General features: G+C 37.5%; 1 protein-coding gene across 2 annotated transcripts in view; it reads left to right on the top strand.

Moving 5' to 3' along the window:
• RALGPS2 (Ral GEF with PH domain and SH3 binding motif 2) overlaps positions 1 to 22,152 on the top strand; it is a 156,041-nt gene extending 133,889 nt beyond the window's left edge. Inside the window, exons 15-20 of one of the 2 annotated variants that reach the window (XM_059147045.1) lie at positions 478 to 555; positions 2,113 to 2,218; positions 4,773 to 4,865; positions 11,576 to 11,681; positions 13,724 to 13,815; positions 16,458 to 22,152. In XM_059147045.1, the coding sequence (XP_059003028.1) occupies positions 478 to 555; positions 2,113 to 2,218; positions 4,773 to 4,865; positions 11,576 to 11,681; positions 13,724 to 13,815; positions 16,458 to 16,487 (505 nt within the window). In that variant the 3' untranslated portion in view covers positions 16,488 to 22,152. The remainder of the gene's footprint in view (positions 1 to 477; positions 556 to 2,112; positions 2,219 to 4,772; positions 4,866 to 11,575; positions 11,682 to 13,723; positions 13,816 to 16,457) is intronic. The other variant, XM_059147046.1, reaches the window with a different exon arrangement.
• Positions 22,153 to 23,342: the final 1,190 nt, after the last annotated feature.

Raw genomic sequence — 23,342 nt, 5'->3', positions numbered from 1 at the left:
ATAGAGAGGAAGATAGAGATGTTTAGGCCACATTAATTTTAAGTTTAGAGCCCACATTGCTTTTAGGTGTCTTCATAGGGACATATCATAAAAATGAGTTATTTATATAGATCCAGATACCATTTTTAAACTGGAGTCCAAGAACTGGAATAGAAACAAAAGGATTTTTGAAGTATTTTCTAGGTTTTGATAGTGCTGGTTATAAATAACTCTTTAATTATCTTAGCAGATTTGTGAAAGCAAATGTATATAAAAATATATGGTATATACTAAGACCTGTATTTCTAGAGTCCGTAGTAGAAGAAAACATCTTTTTTTAAATCTGTGCTGCGTGCTTAAAAAAAGAGGAGCAACCACATACTGTCCTTTTGTAGGATTTAGAAAACGGTATTACAGGAAGAAGTTGTTATATTGTTCTAGGTATTGTTGTGAATAAATGCATATGTAATATATACGATTTATAATGGAATCCAACAGGAACAGATTATACCATTCTCTCGGCCCGGTGACACGAGTGGCACGAAATGGCTATCGAAGCCACATGAAGGCCAGCAGGTACAATCCCCCTGCATTCAGGGGTCACAGAACTCCCTTCTGGTGTTGGTGATTGGCTAAATGGGTGTGATCTCACAGTATCTCTGTTCTTTCTCAATTAATTGGCTTAAAAGCTAAAAAAAAATACCCACAAAAGCTTTCTTTCCAAGATTTAATCTAGAGATAAATTTGAACTTTCCTTTCTGATCCACTGAGCCGATTGCAAAATTAATTCCAACTTGGTGGCCTTATAACAGCTGCTGGTTCTTGGATAAGCATTATTCAAAGGCTACTGTCAAAGCATTTACTTGGCCAGTAAGTCTCCAGTTCATCTTTGTTAAGAATTTTCCATATATCCTGCAGGCTCTGAATTTCGATAAGTCTCAGTAAATAATATTTGTGCTTTTCAACTCATTTTGTTCAGTGGGTTTATTAGTTAAACCAGGTCTCTTTCTGTACCATATTAGCTGCAGAAGGAAATGAGACTGTTAGATTGACATGGGGCTGGAGGTTACTGGTAATGGGTAATCAGCTACTTCATAATACAACAAATAAAATAGCCAACTTCAGAAGTAAACTTTCTATCAGTTTGCTGTCTAATCTCTTTGTGTATACCTCCCTGAATATAAATAGCCATAGCATGAAATTTCTAGTGGTCTCGAGGTTTTTAAGTCACTTTGAAGACACCTAAATAATCATAACGGGGTAACCTAGCAATCTTCAGTTTTTTTCCCTGTTGTAGGAATTCTGCAGATCATGTCAGATCCCCAGAGAATGACAGATTTTTATTAGTGTGTATGTTTTAATTGACTTGTAGAAGTTAACTGTTGTTTTAAATACAGGACCTTAAGGCAGTTGGGGAAAGATATTTAAATGTTTAGTTATTCTGTGATGGTTTTCTTAAGATCAATGAAAAGGAAATCTTGAGTTTTGGAATTATTCCTTTCTTGGAGATCTGTTAGGCTATAATCAAACACTTATTCATTGAGAGCATTTAAATGTCATTACAACTTAACTGCAGTACACTCGTTTTTTAAATATGTTGTTATTACCTATACTGCTTCTCTCACCTGTTTTAGAATTAAAATTAAGCATGGGTTTTCTTTTTCCTTTCTTTCCTTTTGGAACTTACGCTCTTTTTGTTTTGGATTTTTATGCCTGAATACTTTTTAACAAAAAGAATCCTCACCTTTCCTACCAGGACTTAAAAGTTTCTAATGGGAAAAAATGTTTACAGCAGTGATGCAAATGGGGCATGTTAAGAAGAAGAAAAAGTCTTAAATCCTTGATTTAATCTTCACTAAAGTGAATCACTCTATTCTTTCTAAATTACATTTGTTAAAATATGTAATAAAGTGTGTTTTTTAACCATCTGCTGACTTTAATAACTTCCTGATTAAGCTTTTGTGACAGCTTATAAATTTTAGATCAGTAAGCCTTTATAATTGTGTCTTCTAATGCCAAGTACAGTAACAAGGTTTTAAAATTAAGAGTAATTACTTTGCAGTTAAGTACCTACTTTGTAACTACTATACACAAAAGGTTGTACATGTTCTTTTTTTCATTCCATTATTATAGTTCTGCAGAATCAGAGGATTTGGCAGTGCATTTATATCCGGGAGCTGTTACTATTCAAGGTGTTCTCAGGAGAAAAACTTTGTTAAAAGAAGGCAAAAAGCCTACGGTAAGATCTTGATGTATTATATTTTAACATATCTCTAAAAATAAGCAAACATAGAGGACCCTAAAAAATATGAAAACAATGAAATAAAACCAGATGTATAGTACATTTGAAATAATTGGAAATCGCATTTTCCTCACCGGGTTTCTTAATTTAGACTTCAGTTAGATCATACGTTGAGGGTGTACTCCTCCCCATCCCTTAATACAGTTCTTACACAAAACCACTTCTCGGAGAACCTTGAAAGTATATGCTGTTATGAAATATTTTAGTAATAAGTTTAGGAAAGATAAAGAATAGAGAGTAACAACCCCCAAATGTGGAATGCAACCAGTTTTGTTTTGTCAGTCCTAAGTCATTTATTTAAATCTCTGTAATGCAGTTTCATTTTCCTTCATGAAACCCAGAGAGTAAATGTCCTCCAAACCTTCATTGTTTTTTTTTTAACGATAAAAGTTTAGTGGCCCAGAGCCTTTTGTAGATAACTTAGAAGCTTCTTCTTTCCCAGTAGCAGCAAGCAGTTTGACTGCTAACGAAAGAAGACTTCTTTTTTTTTCCTTTTCTCAAATAATAGTATAATTTATCTGTTCTGGAATAAAAACTTCATTGTGTATCCAGACTTAACACTTTTGAAGATATGAGAGCTTCTTCAAATGTAACAGTGGTTTATATCTAAGCAGTCTGATTTTGCTGCTTACGTCACAGTAAACCTCAGGCACACATAGTCGAGAAGCTACACGAGGCCAGCTAGGAAAAACTAGGAGGAGTGTGTCAGCTGGGGCATTATGACGCTGTTGTGTGCTAGATGCTGGAAACAGAGCAGCAAACAAGATGAGGCCACGCGCCTGCCTTCTGCAAGTGACATTCCAACGAGACAGAAAGTAAGACCGTGAAATAAGGGGATGGGATGGCAAGTGAGAGGGTGAGGAGAAGCTGAGTGCGTAGGCGAGCCAGCCACATGAGGATCCCGAGTTAGGCAGCGAGAAGGCCTATGGCCCTGAGGCACAGCAAGTGGAGGAGACGAAGTCAGAGAGGACAGTCGGGGTTGCTTGATGAGGTATTAGGTGTGGTGTATGGGAGAGAGCATGGAGGTGAAGGTGGTATCAGGGTTGGGGGCCAGTAAGTCTTGGCTACGTAAAACTATGTGTTTTAAGTATAGAAGTGGAGACGTCAGTTTGTCTCTAAAAAGTACAGTTCAGAAGTTCTGTCGGAGATGGTGGCCAGAGACGGAGATTTGAGTGCTGTTAGCATACAGATGGTATTTTAAGTATGGGACCAGGTGAGACTGATTATCTGTGAAGAAAGCATGGCTGGGGAAGAAAAGAGGGCTGAGGATAGAGTTCTAGAGCACATCCAGGTCTGCTCTGAGAAGCATAGAGGAAAACGAAGGAACTGTTACCAGAGAAGCATAGAGGTTACAGTATTTCAAGAGGAAAGGAATGGCTAGCCATGCCGGATGTTGCTAAGGGGTTGAGTGTGGTGAAGAACAGGAGCTTTGGGATATGTCAGGGATCAAGGACCTTGACAACAGCAGCCTAACTGAAAGCAAGCTGAGGAGAAAACAGGCAAGAGAGAAGTAGAGTCAGGGATTAGAGACGCCCTGCAAGAAAGTATGCTGTAAACAGGAGCAAAGAAATTGGGTGCTCTCTGTTGGGGCAGGGGACAGGCAGTGGAGGCATTTTCAGTGATGGGGGTGCTGTGAAGCCTCGTTTGTGTAATGATGGGAGAGGGGGAGAAATCAAGACAGTGGAGAGAGGAGTAAATTACAAAAGCAGATTTCTTGAGGGAATGAGATAGTGAGATCTAGAGCATGAAAGGAGGGTCGAGTTTCTCCTTTGATAGAAGCAGCATTAGCTCTTCTGTTGCAGCAGGAAGAAAGGCTGAGTAGGTGGGTCAGCAAACAGATACTTGGTCTGGGAAGATGAGGAAGTCCTCGCCAGATTCCACCTATTTTTCTCTGGGAAGTGTGCAGTGCTGTTAGAAGGGGATGGAGGATAAGGAATTTTAAGAAAAGGAATGAAATGGCTGTCTGCAGAGAGGAAGAGTATAATGACTTGATGGGGTAAAAATGAAGTACTATTGATTCCTTTATGAGATTGCTGGTTCTGATTTTACCAGTTGGCACAGTTTGATGCCTCTGGCAATATTCAGTTATTAAAATGTGCCAGGTAATCAGACTGTTAAGATTTAAATAAGGCTGGCGTTCTATCAGGAGAGAGGGACAGTGAGATTCAAGTACTTGGAAGGGAATGGGTATAGTGCTGGACCCTGTGGTATTGGCTGAAAATGAAGAAAGGAGGAGGCTACAGGATGGGGAGGCAGCGCAAGGCTCGATGATGTTGAAAAGTGGTATGATTGTTGATGAAACCAGTAGTTATCTGAATAAAAGTAGTGGAGTCTTTTTGGTGGAAGTGACAGGAATGTGGGAGGTAAAGATTTCAGAAGTGATTCAACTCGAGGCTAAGGTGGCTGGAGTGGAGCTAGAGGTCCTCGGCATTAAGAAAGCAAAGAAACTGAGAAGCCGGTGGTAATAATGCTTCTGTGTTTGTCTTTCCAGGTAGCATCGTGGACAAAGTATTGGGCAGCTTTGTGTGGGACACAACTTTTTTACTATGCTGCCAAATCTCTAAAAGCTACAGAAAGAAAGCATGTAAGTATTCCTCCTCTAAACTGCTAGCAGAGTTTACTCTTCATGGTTGTAAGGAAAGTAGTCCTAATGGGATGCAGCAATTTGGATTTTTTCCATATTCTAATCCAGAAGATCTTACGTCTATTCTTTGTGTGAGTGTTGTGGTAGAATTACTTTTATTTAGTAAGACCATTCCAGGAAAGATCTTGGAATAACTTCCCTATTTAGAGGTTTCTTTTTTTGAATACTACTTTTCCATCAAAAGGTCAAAAGTGCACATTACCACTGTCTGTCTTGGCATCAAACCCTTCCCAGGCCTGGGTTTGTTATTCAGAAAACAGTTGAAAACTATTGCTTTGGAGTCTCAGTTCATAATCTGTAAAATGTGAGAAATTGGGACCGTCATCTAAAGATCTTTCCACCTCAGTCTCGGACAGAGTGGTTTTGCTCAACAGTGAAGAGGAGTAATTATTACTCTCCTTATTATAGTCCACTTTCTTGTGTTGCAAATTGCTTAGAAGAAGCCTCTCAATACACTTTTTCTCCAAATGTAGAGCCTTCCTATAAATCTTTTTTGCATGCTGTTTTGTTTTTACATGCTAGTGATCCAGTCTTTGAAAGGAAGAAATTTTCCATGTAGTGTTAATAAAATCCCCTTGAGAAGAATTTTATTTCTAAGTCATGTATTTTGGAGTGAAATTAAGTGGTTTACCATATGAGGAAAGGTAATCCACTAAAAAAATCAATCCTTTTACTGTGTATAAATTATCTAGTGACATTGCATAATTCAGAGAAGCTCTTCTCTCTATCCATATGGTTCTAGTTCTTTATAATCAAACCGGAAGGGTGCATTTTCAGTTTAAATGAATGCTGTAAGTGCCTTAAGATGTTATCACCTTCCTTCCTTCCTCACCACACCCACATCTATCGTTGTCCTGAATTTCACATTGATCATTACCTTCCTCTTCAGAATTTACCATATATGTTTCTTTAAACAACACATGGCTTCATTTGTGGACTGTATCTGAATGGAATCATATGAATTCTCAAGTTCTGTGTGTGTGTGTGTGTGTGTTTGAAAAGGAGAGGATAGGGGAAGGAGCAAAGGGAGGGTTGGTGGGGGGGAGGAGAAATTCTTAAACAGGCTCTGTGCCCAGGGATGAGGAGCCCGATGTGGGGCTCAGTCCCACGACTCTGACATCATGATCTGAGCTGAAATCAGGAGTCAGACACTTAACAACTAAGCCACACAGGCACCCCTGAAGTTCTGGCTTTTTGGCCCACTAATATTTTACAGTTGTTTAGATACAGTCCTCACATTGAGGTAAAGGACTGTTTTTTGTAGTCTGGTTAAAGTGACTAACGCTCACACAACCCATAGAGTTACACAGACTAGTTCCAGCAAACATTTTGCAGAGTAATTGCCAGATGAATACTGCTGTCCTCAAAGGGAGGAAAAAAGGTTGCTGTAACGAAATTAAATCCTTTGTCTTCAGATATAGTTAACTTTTCACATAGCCACTTTGAGATGCTTGGCTTGATTTCACTTAGTTGATGATTATTTTTAAAAAGTAGCTATTCAAAATTAAATGTTTTTTATTTTTTCCTAACTTATTAGAAAGAAGTGAAATGAAATTAGAGCATAGTGGTTTGTGAGGAAATCAAATGAGTGCCAAGGAAATGGACTATATTCCTAATCTTCTTCAATTAAAACTGTTCGGGTAAAACAAGAAATTAGAAGAACAACCTAGAGGGTAGAGCGACAGGCTCCTATTTATATTACAGAATTAGATTTAGAAGAGATGTGGCACAGAACTAAAAGCAATGAAGGAAAAAATCATTTTCAAACAAAATACAAATTGAAAGAAAATAATAAAGGATTAAAATGTATTCTATAAACAGAGCACAACCTGTGTAGTGTTCTTGCAGTTTAACCTGAACCTAATCATGAAGAAAGAATCAAATCCAGATTGTGGGACAATGTACAAGACAACTGGCTTAGATTTTTAAGACCAAAATGTGGTGGATGGAGGGGCGTGAGGGGAACAGGAGGACTCTTATAGATTAAGAGAGACTGAAGAGTCTGAAAGGTAAATGCAGTGTGTGCTCTGGTTGAATCCTGGACACAATGTCTTTTTTTTTTTTTTTTTTTTTTTTTAACTACAAAGGTCATAATTGGGACAACTGAAAAAAATTTAATATGGACTTTATAAAAAATGATATGTCTGTTGAATTTCTTAGATACTTATATTGTAGTTACATAGAAATACATTCTTACGCTATACATGTTGAAATATTTAAGACTCCGTTTTATGATGTCTGCAGTTCAAAAAGATCAAGCAAATGCACAAAATGTAGATTTGTGGGTAACCACTGTGGCATTCTTTCAACTTTGTAGTTTCAGCCTTTGAAAATTAAAAGTTGGAGAGAAAAAAATGACTAATGAAAATATACCTGTTCATAAAAGTCTATAAATGCAGAAGGGGGATCTCCAGAAGCCCATAAACCCATACGTTTTATACTTTTTTTGCCTGTGAGGAACAGAATAGGCTTGGCAGTGTGGACTAACTGGGGAGACCAAAGGGCGGCTCCTATTATGTCTGTATTTTTAGATGGGCCTTTTTTTTTTTTTTTAAGATTTTATGTATTTGAGAGAAAGAGCACAAGCAGGGGTGGTGTGGGGAGGGGCAGAGAGAAAGGGAGCAGGAGAGTCCCTGTTGAGTAGGGAGCCTGACACAGGGCTCAATCATGACCTGAGCTAAAGGGAGATGCTTAACCCACTGAGCCACCCAGGAGCCCCTTGTTGGATGTCTTAAAATGAAAACATTCACTCTTCTTGGATGTCTTAAAATGAAAACATTTACTGTAAAAATACCCTTTAATGGAAGTTAATTCATTGTAAAAAAAAAAAAAAAAAAAAAAATTTGCAGGTATGTTAGAACCCATTACTGTGTGGCAGAGAGGAAATAAATACTGCTTGCTTAGTTAAAATTTTAAAGACCCAAGACTGCACCTGAAAAGAAATCTGTAACAAAACTAAAGACGTTCCACAGCTCCGTGAGAATAAAACAGACACTAGAAAAGGGGAAAGAGGAGATAAATAGAAGATGAAATGTAAGTGGCTAATAAACATGAAAAGATGATCAACCTTATTAGATATAGAAAATGCAGATTAAAGAAGATGCCCTCTTTTGCTATTAGGCAAAAAATTTTAAGATTCTTAACAGAGCCTTGGCCATGGTATAGGGAAACATAGGCTATTGTCCATGGTTTTCAGAAATTTAAATTGGTATTGCTTTTGTGGTGGGCAGTCCTAGTCCATATTTAACTTAATAACAACCAGCGGTTCCTTTTCTGGGAATCTGTCCTGTGGGAATCCTTGAACAAGTACACAAAGATACCTGTCGAAGAATATTTCTGTAATGTTTACAATAGACGTCTATAAAGACTCAAAATACTTACCAATAAGGAAGTACCAATAAGTGAAAACCAGAAATCAGAGTACACATATGCCCCCATTAGTACAGTGGACCCTTAAACAACTAGGCTGGAGGCACCTACCCCATCTCCCTTCCACACCTGTGCATTTGAAAATCTGTGTATAACTTCGAGCTCCCCAAAAACTTAACTACCAGTAGCCTGCTATTGGTCAAAAGCTTTACCAATAACATAAGTGGTTGATACATTCCATGTATTATACATATTATATGATGTGTTCCTACAATAAAGTAAGCTAGAAAAACTGTTAAGAAAATAATAAGAGGGGGGCGCCTGGGTGGCTCAGTGGGTTAAGCCGCTGCCTTCGGCTCAGGTCATGGTCTCAGGGTCCTGGAATCGAGCCTTGCATCGGGCTCTTCTGCTCAGCCGGGAGCCTGCTTCCCCCTCTTTCTCTGCCTGCCTCTCTACCTACTTGTGATCTTTCTCTCTGTCAAATAAATAAATTTTTTTTTTTTTAAATCGTAAGTGAGTACCTGGGTGGCTTAGTGGGTTAGGCCTCTGCGTTCAGCTCAGGTCATGATCCCGGGGTCCTGGGATCAAGCCCTGCATTGGGCTTTCTGCTCAGCGGGGAGCCTGCTTCCCCCCCCCCCTCTGTGCTGCGCTGCCTACTTGTGATCTCGCTCTCTGTCAAAGAAATAAATAAAATCTTTAAAAAAAAATCATAAGAAAAAATACACCTACTGTAATGTATTTATCAAAAAAATCCACATTTTAAGTAGACCTGCATAGTTCAAACCCATGTAGTTCAAAGGTCAGCTATATATGAAAACCAGCAGAATCAAAAAAGTGTTTGGTGTAAATGCATACAGAAAGGGCAAGCATTTGTTTTCGTGATTTTTCTGTGTGGATAACCAATTTTCCTGGCATCATTTATCGAACAATTCATTCTTCCTTCCTCAGTCTGCAGAGTCCACTCTTGTCACATGAATTTGCATCTCTTGACTTCCAGTGCCCTATTTGTGTGTTCCTGTCCTGTAGCCCATGGCCTCAGTTACTGTAGCTTTATGAGCCTTAATGAGGGCAGGTCCTCAGCATGTTGGCTATTTCTGCTCCTTTGCTCTTGTATATAAACTTTAGAATCGGCTTCTCAAGTTCTGGAAAACGCTACTGAAATTTTTATTGAGATGACACTAAATCTGTATAAGTCAGTTTAGCATCTTTACAAGTCAGACCATCTTCTTCATCTCATGGTATTTCTTCATTGGTTTATGTCTTCTTGGATGGATGCCTTTTATCAGTTTTACTTCTCCTGTATATCTTTTTGTCACGTGTATTGCTAGGTACCTCTCTTAGAAGTGACTTTTCTATTTCTCATGTATAGAATTACAGTTGAGGGACACCTGCGTGGCTCAGCTGGTTAAGCGTCTGATTTTGGCTCAGGTCATGATCCCAGGGTCCTGAGATTGAGTCCCACTTCTCAGGACCTGCTTCTCCTCCTGCCTGCTTCTCCCCCAATTGTGCTTTCTCTCTCTGTCTGACAAATCAATCAGTCAGTCTTTAGAATTACACTTGATTTTCATACTGATCTTTTCCAAGTGTCCTGGTTGTACCTTCTCTTTCTCTCTGACCAATTAATCAGTCTGTCTCTAAAATTACAGTTGATTTTCATACTGATCTCTTCCAAGTGTCCTTGCTCATCATTCTTAACTCATTTGGTAGATATGAGTGGATTTTCTTTGTCAGTATTATCATCTGTGAGTAATGGCTTTTTACTTCTTCCTTACACTTACACCTTTTATTTCCTTTTTGTTATCCTGTTAAGCTGACTAGGTCTTCAAATTCTCCATTGAATTGAAGTAGCAATGATGGGTATCCTTACCTTGATACTGATTTTGAAATGTTTTTAGCATTTTACCTTTGAGTGTGTGTGTTGCAGGGTTTTGGTTTGGGGATTTATTTATTTATGGTCTTTTCCTGCTTTATTTTGGTTTGGTTTTTGTGTAAGTTTTGGTTTACTTGGTGGATACTCTTTATTGAATTATAAAATTCCTTTCTATTCCTACTCTGTTGCAAATACACATTATTTTTTTTCAAAAGCTTGTTGGGTAAACTAAGTTGAATGTATTTGTTTTCCTTTTTAATCTATTAATATGGTGATTTAGTTTAGTAATTTTTCTGAAGTTAGTTTCTTTAAAGTTGAACTCATCTTGCTTTCTCGAAATAAACCCAATTTAGTTGCTTTAGTTGATTACTAACATTAAACCAACCTCACATTCCTCAGATAAATCCAAATTGGTTATCATATATCAGTTTTTGGGGTTGTTTTTTTTTTTTAAGATTTATTTATTTATTTTAGAGAGTGAGAGAATCTCAAGCAGACTTCATGCTGAGCGTGGGGCCCAACGTGGGGCTCCATTTCACAACCATGAGATCATGACCTGAACGGAAACTAAGAGTCAGACACTCAACTGAGACTGTACTACCCAGACGCTCCATTAGGTTTTTTATACACCAATATTTTGCTTAATATTTTTTCATTTATGGTCATGAATGAGATTAACCTAATTTTCTGTTCTTTTCTAATAGCTCTTTTTTCCATTATATTTATTTCAAGTATAGAAAAGTAACAAGCATACTAAGAATACCTTTTTTAAGAAATAAAGTAAGAATATATTATTAAGAATTGTCTGGGTCACCAGGGTGACTCAGTTTTGATCCTCAGGGTCATAAGTTCAAGCCCCGTGTTGGGCTCCAGACTGGGCTTGGAGCCTACTTTAAAAAAAATTTTTTTTTTGTCTGATAGTACTGCTGGTTTAGTAAATCATCAGGTTTCAGATAATAACCCTATTACATTGTATACTTTAAAGTTATGCTGTGTTAATTATATCAATAAAGCTGGGTAAAAAGAAGATAAAACCCCGATTAAAATGCAGGTGTGTTTCCTAAGAAAAGAGGGGTTTGGGGCAGTGTAGTAAGGAACAGGAAAAAAAACCACAGTGATGAATTTATTAGACCCAGCGACAGATCATGCTTTTTTGGGACTCGAGACTCAGATAGTTAGGTTTTGATGAAGAGTTGAAGCTAGGAAGGATCTGAAGAGTAGTAGACTATCTAAAGGGGACGTGCCTACATGGAATTTAGTAGTAAGTCAAAAGACTGTGAGCAGACTCGACCAACATGAAGTCACAAATCTTACCTCTCGTGGGAGAAACTGAAAATGTGCTTATCCTTAATTTTCACTTAGGATGCGCCATAAATTTGGTGTTTCCATTAATGATCTTTTTATCTCTCAGTTCAAATCAACATCAAATAAGAACGTATCTGTGGTAGGATGGATGGTAATGATGGCGGATGACCCAGAACACCCAGATCTCTTCCTGCTGACTGACTCTGAGAAAGGTGAATCATTAGAATATCTAGTGTTTAAGGTACTGCAAGTAAATAACATTCAGTTGGTCCAAACGTAGTTTAACTGGAATACTTGACCAGGAGCATGTTTATGGGGTTTTGTCTTTTGGGAAATAATCCTGTCACGTGATGTGTAATAATAATATCAATTTTTTTGGTATCAATATCTATTATAAGCATATTTTCTTTGCTGTCTGGGCATAAGCTTGCAATTAAAAGCCCGAGTAATCCTTGGGGAGCTAAGAACCAGGCGGGGGGTGGGGGGCAGCGCGGCGGGAAGGAGGGAACTGGGGAATCTGTTACCTTAAAATCTCAGACATTTGCTATATATATAGGTAGTACCCCTTCATCTGTACCCTGAAATAAATTGCTTTTCTTCTGAATGTGGCAGAGGTTTTCCTCTAACTGATTTTGTTCCATTATTTTTAATTAAGTTAATTGGTTATTTAACTCCTATCACTTTCCAAATAAGTAGAGGAGTTTTTTAAGTGGATCAGAGAAGTTGGAGGGTGGGCTGTGTAGAATCACACCATGTGCATCTCTAAGTTGGAAGCCGCGACCCATGTGATTGCTGTTCTTCCTTCATAACAACTGCCAGCTGTTGATAAGCACCTCAAAGGAAGCCAGACAGGAAATGCATCATATCTGCCCAGAATCTTAAACTGCAGCAACTCACCACTGAAATAATTATTGGCTATGCACCTATAATTTGACCTCTATTCAGAATGTATTTTGTATCAACAGATACTCTGCTTTTAGAATATTGAAACATTTTAAGTGAAAACTTAAGCAAATATGTTGTATATAGAAAAAAATAATAGTAGCAGAATGTCTCATTTTGAGATGTAATAGATTGACTTACGGAACAAGAACTCCCTATTCAGCATTCTGATTTCAAAGTCCCTGCTCCAGCCCCAAATCTCAAAGGCATTACTCATAAAATTACATTTTAAGGAGATCATTTTCATTGGGCTTAGTTAACAAATTCTTTCTTTCAGTTTCCCTAGTGTGGCTTGATAAAAGTATTTCCAAGTAGCCAAAGTTTTTGTGCCATCTGTACTAACAGTCTTTCAGAGCGGGAGTGAGAAAGTAGATAAATGGCAGCTTTATTGGAGGTATGCCTTCAGTTCAAGTCGGTCTCATGTCCACGTCTGAGCTCAGCAAGTAAAACAGTATTATTTAACATTAAACATTTGGTGAACTCTTGCTTCTGAAAGTGAAAAAGTTCTCTGAGTGTTCCAGTCTCAAAGGAAAGCTCCATCATGCCTAAAGGAAGGTCAGGCTCTTGGACCATTGAATGCAGTAAAAAAGGAGGGAGTAGAATTGGAAATGAATTGAGAAATAAAAACTTAGGTCAGTAAAAAAAGGGAATAAAGCTCAGCCTAGGGCAGCCTTCAGTATGTAAATCCTTTGTTTTTTCAGTTTATCACCTCAGTACACAAAACTGTATAAGATATATTTATTATATGTCAGTCTTGAATTAGTCAACGCAAGGTCTAATAAGCATAGCACAGATTAATTTCTGATTTTCTCAAAAAGGAAAGTGACTCTTCAGATTTTCCCAGAAATCTGTGATAATTTCGGCAAATGTAACTAACACCTAAAAGCATAGTTGATGTTAACTAATTAATCCTTAATCACGTTATATACCTCTGTTTAAGTGTTAAACTTGTTAAAGCGCTTTGCCTGTAAAAATTTAGTATTAACATATTCTGTACTCTCAGTCCCACATACAAATCTAGAGGAGCCAAACAGTTCTTTCATTTGGGTATACTTTACTGCAAAGAGCATTTAAGGAGACAAAAATGGTTCTCTTCAAATTCGTAAACAGCAAAACGGTGACTTTCTGAATAACTGATAGCGTGTGAACTCTTCTTTTTATTTGTATTAGAAAATCAGATGCTTGAGACAGAGAATTCTGAAAACTGAGAATTCTAGTCGTGTTTTATTTTGCTCTTTGATATCAGGCTAAATTAATATATGTCAGGATCCTTAAAATTTTATCATTTTTCCCTTGTTTCTAATAACTTTAGGAAACTCATACAAGTTTCAAGCTGGCAACAGAATGAATGCGATGCTGTGGTTCAAGCATCTGAGTGCAGCTTGCCAGAGCAACAAGCAGCAGGTGAGCAGCGGCTCCTGGCCTCAGGACGCTCATCCCTGGGAGCCCGTGAAAGAGAGTTCCAGGGGAAGTCGTCAGACTAACTTGATGCAGGAAGCAGGGAAATGATACTGTTTTTATTCTTTTTCTTATTGACAGCAGTCAGCAATGTATGAAGTCCACGTTTTAGTGAGGAGATAGTCAATAAAATAATGAAAAAAAACAAAATCTCAAATGCTTAAACTATATAGAGAACAATATAAACTATATAAGGAAAACAGAAGTATGTGATACAGAGGGATAAGAGTAGATGTAATTTAATAAGAGTGAGCAACAGAGATCTGCCTGAAGACATTGACGTGAGTGACAAGAAGGAACAGCCTTGTGAAGATCAGGGGAGCAATTGTCTGGTGGGGGGCACAGAGGGTTCAAAGCTCCTGAAGCTGGAAGGAGCTGAAGGTGTTCAAAAGAGGCAGATGTAGCCCATGTCAGTAGAATATAGTGAGAGACAAGAAAAAATAGAGCCCCAGGGAGGTAAGACTTAGATAGCACTTTAATAAAAATTGTTCTGATTCATCTTTATTAATAACGATACGGCTTCCTGTGGTGGCAGCAAAACCCAGAACCATTTGGATTTGTTTGTTTTTATTTCACCAAAACAAAGATGGTCTAATTCAGACACTTTTCAGCTGCAGAGGAGAAATGAAGCCATGATGTTGTTTTCCCCAAACCCTGTTGCAGAGCTGAAGTTGAGCCATGAATTGGTAGAAAACATGTGAAGTAAACATAACTACAGTTATGGAAATACTTGTAGTCCTTTTGTAGGCCAGTTTTTAGTTGGATATATTTGAAGACCATTGACTTCAGGTACTGACATTCAAAAGTGTACGATTAAGTGTTATCCGTGGCTGATTTTGATACTATAATACATGACATAAGTTTATATCATCTGTTAAAAGTTTTTTTCACCCTGTACTGTCAGGATCAAAGTTGTACCCCTTTTTTGATAAAAGAAGCAGCTAAGTTCAAATGCTGAACAACATATGCAGGGTTAGACAATCAAATATCTTTATCTTTTAGGTCCATTCTTTTTAAATATTATTAGAATAGGCTCTGTTCTCTTAGAATTTTTATTTCATATATACATATATATGTGTATATATGAACGACTGCTAGCAGCATTGGTATCATTTTTAGTACCCTCCATTAAGGACATGAAATGCCATAGAACAAAGTCAGCTTTTTTCACCTTTGTCAAGTTAGGGTCTGGGACAGAATGAAAGAAACAGACCTTCTTTTGCCTAGACTGAGCTTATGTGCAACTCAGCTTACACTTAAAGTATTAGTATTAAGTACACTTAAAGTATTGTGTCATTTTTTTTTTAAATCTCAGATTTCAAGATTAATCTAGACGCCAACATAAAGGTTCAGTTTCTTTCACTATATTAGCAGACCTTCCAGCTGAACAAGTATAAGTAGGTTTTTTTTATTTGTTTGTTTGTCCGTGTACTTGGGAGAATCAGAATAGTAACAAATATATAAATAGAAGCTGTAAAATGTGAAAATTTTTGGTAGAAGACTCTGATTCACTCAAGTACAATACCTTAAGTCACATTCAAGGAACTTAGGAGGAAATGAACTTACACTCTATTTAAACATGGGTTTCTTACAACCAGACTGAGAATTTATACTTTAAGTACTTGAGCATTTGTATTGCACTTGATTTATGATTCAGTTATGATTGTGTTATTACAGAAGGCGACATGTAAAAAAGATTCCCCCTCTTTTTTCCTTGAATATCCTAGGTTTTCAGAAAAAGATTGCTGAAGTGATAGTTGTTGAGCTGTTTTAAAGGACAGAGAAATGACCTCTGAAGTGGGAGTTTCTCTCCCACTACAGGTTTAGAAAACAGTAAGAGTTAAGAGTGTTTTTAACATGGTGAAACCCTCTTTGGTCTTTGACTAGAGGACTCATCAGCTGATTTTCAAAAACAAAATATATTCATATTTCAAAGATTTATTGTGGGATTTCTCTTCACTACAATGTGGACTTCCTGTCTTACTGTTGGTTTCTATAAGGAATTGAATTAAACCTGGTCCAGTCTGTAAGCCTCACACTGTAACCTGGTGATTTTTCAGAGTCATCAGGTGTCAGATCAGAATTTATCTAGCAATGAGTTTTATTCTTTTACACTTAATTTCATGATGATTTCACAAAGAAATTTTTAGAAATGTTCATTATAAAATTATCCATGCTGGATTTTAAAATGTGCACGTAGGAATTCCTGGTAATAGAGATAATGAGAAAACAGATGATATGTCCCTTTGTCAGAGTGTCACCCTGACGAGAGCCATGCTGCTTTTCTTGTTCGTTTGCTCACTCAGCGGACATCTGCTGAGTGCCCTGTGGTAGACAAGAAAGATACTGTCTCCACCCTTTCTTCCGTTCCAATTTCAGTTTCTAGAAAGAGAGGATTAACTCTATGATTTTCTCAAAAATGTTCTAGCATATTTTATTCATTATTCATAAATGATTGCTGTACCTTGCGTCAAAATTCCTTTTCTAAGAAAGTTATCTGGGATTAAAATAATGAAGAAAGATAAGAAATAGTACTTTGAAAAGCACCTTTTAAATACTATCAATTTTGTACTGCTTATATTTTTAAGGTTCCTACAAACTTGATGACTTTTGAGTAAAAGCCTAAGAAAGAAGCAAGGTGAACTATTGCCCCTAAGTGAGAGCAAGTTGCTGATGAAAGTGCCAGCTATAAGCCAGCTCTGCACCTGGAGGAGCCCAGAGGGTGCGTCTCAGCCTTTGGTGTTCTGAACCAAAAAAGCACTAATTTCAGGGAATGAAGTGAGATATTCCCAGAGAACAAATTGGAGTTCTAAAACAAACTGCCATGGACCACGCTTCTTTTCTCTGAACTGACCTGCGGAAACCACTGCCTTAAAAGAATGAAAGGAAAACCAACATGAAACACCAAATAGTGTGTGTGAATCTTCTGGCGGTGTTGTGCTTGGAATAGATCGTAGCTAATTTGCATTTCTTTTAACTTTGTACTAATTTTGGAGGGGGGAATCGCCTTTTTTTTAGATACACTTTAAAAAGGAAAAGCATTGCTTATGGGTTATATGAGGGGCTGGTGTTGAACGGAGGCATGAAGATGCTCTGCCCGAGAGGAGTGGGGTGTGCCCAGCCGCCTGACCTGGGGCTGGGGGGCACTCTCTGCTCCCAGTCGTGTGCGGCCCCCCTGGCTCTCCCACGGCTACAGTTTCAGAATTAGACATGTTCATAATATGAGTTGTTGGGGTTCGTTTGGGATTGAGGGCGGGGGTTATTTGGGATGAGGGGAGTTTTGTTTTGTTTTGTTTTTTAACACTAAACTTGGGAAATTTAGAACTGTATGGGGAACATCATTTCTTAGAGGAGGCATCAAGGCTGAATGTTCCTAGTCCAAACACTTTTCAAGTGGGCTCCAGAAAACATGGTTGTTTTTAACTGGGTTTAAAATTTAGCCTTCTGTATGAATTCATTGTTGGACTACAAATCTGCTTAGGAAAGAACCATAATCCCAGTCTAAACTTTTCTGGGGTTTTACAGTAATTACATTTTTTTTTTCAAGTTAATTGAATTATCCCTTCTACCAGTCACTGGTGATTTTTGTCGTCAAGATGATATACTGATCTTTCATCAGGATATTTTCTTTTACAGTGTTTAATGTACACAATGCCAGGTTTTTTTTTTTATTACTCATGTTCATTATTTTTGTTAAATATGAGATTCAGGATCACATTTGTTTAAAAGAGCTTCCACATATGTATTTGTATATGTATTTTATTATAAGGCACACAAAATAATTTAAAAAGGGAAGAAGGTGAAAGATTGAGATTCTGGGAATCTTAAGTATCAAAACTTTCCTTCCTATATGTAACTTTCCTTTATTACAAAACACTTTTCTAAAAACGTACTATAGGTCCCAGCCATGAAACCATATTTTGTCAGTAGTTGGCCAAGCTGTTTTGGGAGAGCTCTTCCATGCAACAGCGCATTTAATTTCCAGAATAAATGTTGAATTGCAGAAAGAAAGAAAAAAGTCTCAAGGTGAACTGCCTTCGAGTTTTAACAAAAAATGGCATTTTAATAAAGGCCACACTTTAGATGTTAGAAACTCATGGGGCATCCTATAGTTTAGCAGTGGCCCAGAATAAGAAATGCTTTTTGACTGATCTCTTCCAATAAACTTGTAATACTTTGAGCCTCACATAAAATTTCTCACATTTGCATTCTTAAAGAATTTCATACTTTTTTTTAAGTAATCTTGAGGCCATGAAGCTTAAATATTAAATAGAAAATATTGCCCACAGGATAATTAGCTAAGAGTCTATCCAGAGGAAAGTAGAAGAGCTTTTGGAAAGGATGTTAAGAGTTCAGATATTTTTCTCATATAGCACAGTTAGAAATTACCATTATTTCCGGTTTTGTGGACAGTGACGTGGGCTGGAGAGGGCAGAATATTGCCTATGCTAAGTGATTACTCAATTAATGATCTCCCAGGCTTAACCCACGTTGGGTACATAGAGACCACCTGCATCGCCAGCAGTATTACTATATAGACCTTGCACATCTTTCATTTTACATTTTTTAAATTCCTTAATTGTGTATTTTCTCTTCAGAAATAAGTTTTTAACAGTGTATGTGCTTTTTAAAAATACTGTGGATAAGAAAGAACCCTGTGGATTTTTTTATGATTATTTTGTTTGTCATAAATAAGCTACTAGATACATTTAACCATATTTAGCTTAACCATATTTGAGGAGATTTGCAACTGGAAGTCAGAGCCTGACATCACACCATGCCAAAGAGAGAGCTAAACTGGAAGGTGTGTTTGATGTTTCAGCTCTAACATTAAGGTATACGTGCACAGGGAAAGAATAGTGTTCAGATTTGGTGAATAGTCCTCGTATAGAATTGCGGCCTCTGACTGAGCAAAACTCTTTTAACTGTGCGGTAAAAGTAGACATGGTTCTTCTCTCTTCAAATCTGTCTATTCAAAAGATTAGATAGTGCTTTTGAAGATTATTTTAGCATTTGAAACAAATGGAAACCAGTCAGCTTAGGTGAGTTTTCAATCTATAATTCACCAAACGACATAATAATTCAAGCAAAGAAAATAGGTCACCAAAATATATTAAATATTTAGGTAGTTTATTAGTAGGAAGATGAAATTTTTTTCTTCTTATTAAGCTTATGCTTATTTAGTAAATCAGTGACTCAAAAGCTTGAAATTTCTATCATATTAAGCTCATTTGTTTCTCTCCTAGCCAAGAACAACTCATTAGAAATTCCATTATAATTTAAATTTAAGCTAATTTATGAAAAGCATAAATATTGGCATACAGTCTGGTGTATTAGTATATAATACTAGCCAAAATACAGTTTGACGCACATCTCATATTTTTCCACAGTTTATCTGACCATAAAAGCTTATTTTCACACAGAAGTAACATCAGTTTTTAAAATACAACTATAAAAAGAACTATAAAACTATACAACTATACGAACTATAGTTATATAGTTTACACAATTATAAAAACAATAATGACCTTCAGAGGTCATTTGGTTTCATGCCCCCTCTGTGTTTGGACTTTGCTTTATTTTTTTCAGAGGTACTATTTTTACTATAATCTCCAGACTATAAGCTTTGAAAGAGAACTGATCAAACATACCTTCTATAGCATTTTCTTCACTATGTAAATATTATTTGTATAAATATAGCAAAAAGGGATCCAAACAATACCTATTTTTTTTTCCTCCCTGGGTATGTGCTCCAAGGACAATTATTTTTCTGTGTAGAAAACGCCATACAACTGTCACACTACCTTTTGTGCAGACTGTCTTGGTATTGAGTCTTTCCATATGTCAAGAGTTAGGGTATTCTTTGCTCCCAAGTTTTTGTAAGTGGCTTGATTTCTCTTACAGTTTACTTCTAGAAGAGCCCAAGGAGCACTGCTGATATAGCGGGGGAATGGTTGCTGACTGTGGTGTATGCAGCCCACGGATTAGTTGAACTGTGGACCCCGGGATTACTAGAATTTACCTGGCCCCCTGAGTTGAGCAGTCTTCCAAGCTTAAACCTGTGAGCCGTACACCTTTCCTACTGAAAACACCTTTCTAAAACTATACGGCATTAATTGGAAATCCATAATAATAATAATAATAGTAGACTTCATCCATTAACTTTTTAGAAGAATGTATCCACTATTGATTTCCTTTTTGTTTTCTGAGGTACATTCCTTTCCATCCATTCTTAAACCACCATATTACCTTCTTCTGCCAATAAGGGGGAACAGTGTTGCTTCGCAGAGATAATCTCTAATAAAAGAACTCCTCTGCTTCAGAGGCTTTTGAAATCCTTGGATCCCTTTTTGAAAGTGAAGATGAGCTTGCCCGGGCCCCGATGGAACAGTGGCACTGCTGTTGCACAAGGAGACGATACAGAGCATGTGGTGAGGCTTGCCTGGCCTTTTTGGTGATCTTCTAGGGCTTGCTTTCATTTTCTCTCTCCTTTTATACTACTTTTTCAAGCATAGTAAATTTATGGTTTTACAGCCAGATTGGTATTCTGTTTTTTCTAAGCTTTAAGATACAAACATTGTTATTTAATCACATTGATGAGCATTATTTTCAGCGTGAAGTCAACCGTTTCAAAATGATCTAAGTCCTTTTTGGTCTTGCTCCCCTAAAAATGGCTTGTAATTAAAGTGACTTTTTTTTCCCCATTTAGAGGATTCTGATGAAAGATCTGTACATGCAAACTCTTAAAAGTTGTTGAGAGCAATTTCATTACACCAGTATCTTAAGCTGTAGTGTGGGGAAAGTTTGGTCAGTGCCTTAACAATTTGAAGACCAATTTTAGGGCATCAAGTATGACAATAATCATTTGCCCTCTAAACTCCTTTTATTTCAGGAGTGTGTGCTATCCCTCTCTCCACCAGCTTACTCTTTGTCCCGGCAAGTGTAAGAGAGTCTGTAGAGATGCCTCTGGGTCATTGCCGCAGCCCTCCTAGGTCATGAGTCTTTTCAGACAAGCTCCCTCCCTCCTCCTCTCCTGATGAAAACCCCATCAAATCAACCTTTAGATGAGCACTTTTAAAAACAGCTTTGAAGCACGTCCATACAGCTGAGTTTGTTTTTATGTTGTGTTGGTGGTAGTGGTGGTTTTGAGCATCGGTTTAATTATAAGGCCTTTTAGAAAATCCCTAAAAGAATACATTACAGCCAGAAAGAATTTGTTTGGGGTCTTATTAAAGCTACTGAAGTCTTGCCATGAGATACAACCAAAAATGAAGTTGAGATTGCTTCATTCTTAAATTTAAATAAGACTCAGAACAAACAGGCAGTCACTTAACCTACCAGATACTATTGTTTCATTAGAAATACTATGGCAGGAACATGAAAACAATTCCAATATATAAATTGAAAGGGAAGCTAAGAGACTAGCTTTCTTAGTCAAAACAAAACTTGGAAGCATTTTGCTTCTCTGAGACTCTTAAAAGATCTGAAGCTACTGTTCAACTGAGTCAAAATTATATTTTCACATTTTTTAAGGGCCAGTATGTTCTGGAATAGGGAAGTAGACATAGTCTTTAAAGCCAGATCAAGGGTTGACTGATCCTTCAGGGTTAGTAGTAGTAGTTAAATTTTGCTTCTAGCATTTGGCCTGTGAAGTGGTGATGGAATTAAAGGAATGGAATGTAAAAGTGCTTTGAAAGGATTGAAGTTTTTTTTAATAGACCAGCTGAAAATTTTATAAATATTCATGTGCTTTAGATATCAGTTAGCGAATATTCCATTTCCTCTAAAGATACTATCACCTATTAGGACTATTCACAAATACAGTCCAATAATCATTGACTTGTCAGGCCAGACACAGTAGCTGCTTATAAGTCACCAGACTCTGAAGAGTTTCAACATCTTAATTGTTGACAAATGTACTGTTTTTACAACCCACTGAAGCGTGTATATGTGGGGAGGGGGTGGGGAACTCGTTCACAGTGTAATCTAAAGGAGATAAACATCTGTGGGGGTACATAGCCGATGAGGATGATGAGATACAGGAAAACACAAGCCATTTTTATTCTTTATTCCAGTTAACTTGAAGTACTCTAATGATGAAGCACTCGATTGCACTATGACCTCCCTGAGTGATGTGCAGCTTGGTTCCTCTCTCACTTTTTGTTTCTCCTTAATATGCAGATGTGAGTGTGAGATCTTCAGTGTGTTTGCATAAGCTAACTTAAAATGAATTTAAGTACAGTTTTCTGAAATATTTCTATTGAAATAAATTACTTAAAAATACAGATTGTGTGGGAGTGATTTGTTGCCGTATTTACATTTCTGTCATTAATTTCTAAAGTGCATTTTATCATTAAGTTTTAAATAAGTGCTCTAACTTGATCTTTTTCTCATTCTAAACTAGTTGGCAAGGGTTTTCTTGGTACAGAAAGCTGCCGTCTGGGTGCACTTGAGTTGTTCTTCCCTGTCCTGGAATGGGGATACGCTCTGGCATGCTGACGATGGGGTCTGGGGGAATAGGGGCCACAAGTCTGGTACATCCAACTTCATCTTCCCACTCCCAGGTATATGATGTGGTAGGAGCAGTCCCCAAAGAGGCCTTCTTTGCTAGTACATACCGTATTTCATGGTTTCTCAGAAGTACAGAAATAGCCCTCTGGAGTCTCCTCCCATAAGGCATTGGCTGAGGTGCTGGTTATGCCCTAAGAATTTCTCTTGAGCTTGCCTCTAAGAACTAGTTTTCAACAGTTTCCTCACCTCTCTAATGGCCTTTGAAAATTTTCAGTGTCCCTGAATTGGAACCAAAAGAGAGTGACAATCCTCCGATGGGGCCAAACCTGTCTTTACTACTTCACACAGCACCGCCTTTGGCAGGAGCTTTCCATATGTGCACACTTGGTTTCTGGGTTCCCTTTTCTGCCTCATTAGTTGTTGGTCTTTGAGCCAGGATAAACGTACTTGTACCTCAGAGATACTGTATTTTTTTACAAACTAAGGTTTGTGGCAACCCTGCTTTGCACAAGTCCGCCATTATTCCGACAGTACTTCCTCACTTTGAGTGTCTGTCACATTATGGTAATTATTTCAGATTTTTTTCATTATTACGGTGTTTGTTCTAGTGATGTATGATCGATCAGTGATCTACTACTGTAATTGTTGGAGGGTGCCACAAGCCGTGCCCGTTTATAAGACAAAAGAGAATTCAGCAAATGATGTGTGTGTGCTGACCACTCCACCAACTGGCCGTTCCTCCCATTTCTCCCTGTCCCTAAGACACAAATACGCAAATTAAACCAATTAATAACCCTGCAGTGGCCTGTCTCTGTTCAAGTGAAGGGAAGAGCTTTAGGTCTCTCATTCTCAATTAAAAGCTAGAAATGAGCTTAGTCAAAAAGCCAAGATAGGCTAAAAGATAGATCCTCTTGCAAACAGTTGACCAAGTTGTGAATACAAAAGGAAAGTTCTTGAAGGAA

The sequence above is a fragment of the Mustela lutreola genome, chromosome 14, assembly GCF_030435805.1.
Source record: "Mustela lutreola isolate mMusLut2 chromosome 14, mMusLut2.pri, whole genome shotgun sequence".
Lineage (NCBI taxonomy): Eukaryota > Metazoa > Chordata > Mammalia > Carnivora > Mustelidae > Mustela > Mustela lutreola.
This window is presented reverse-complemented; position numbering and strand designations above follow the sequence as displayed.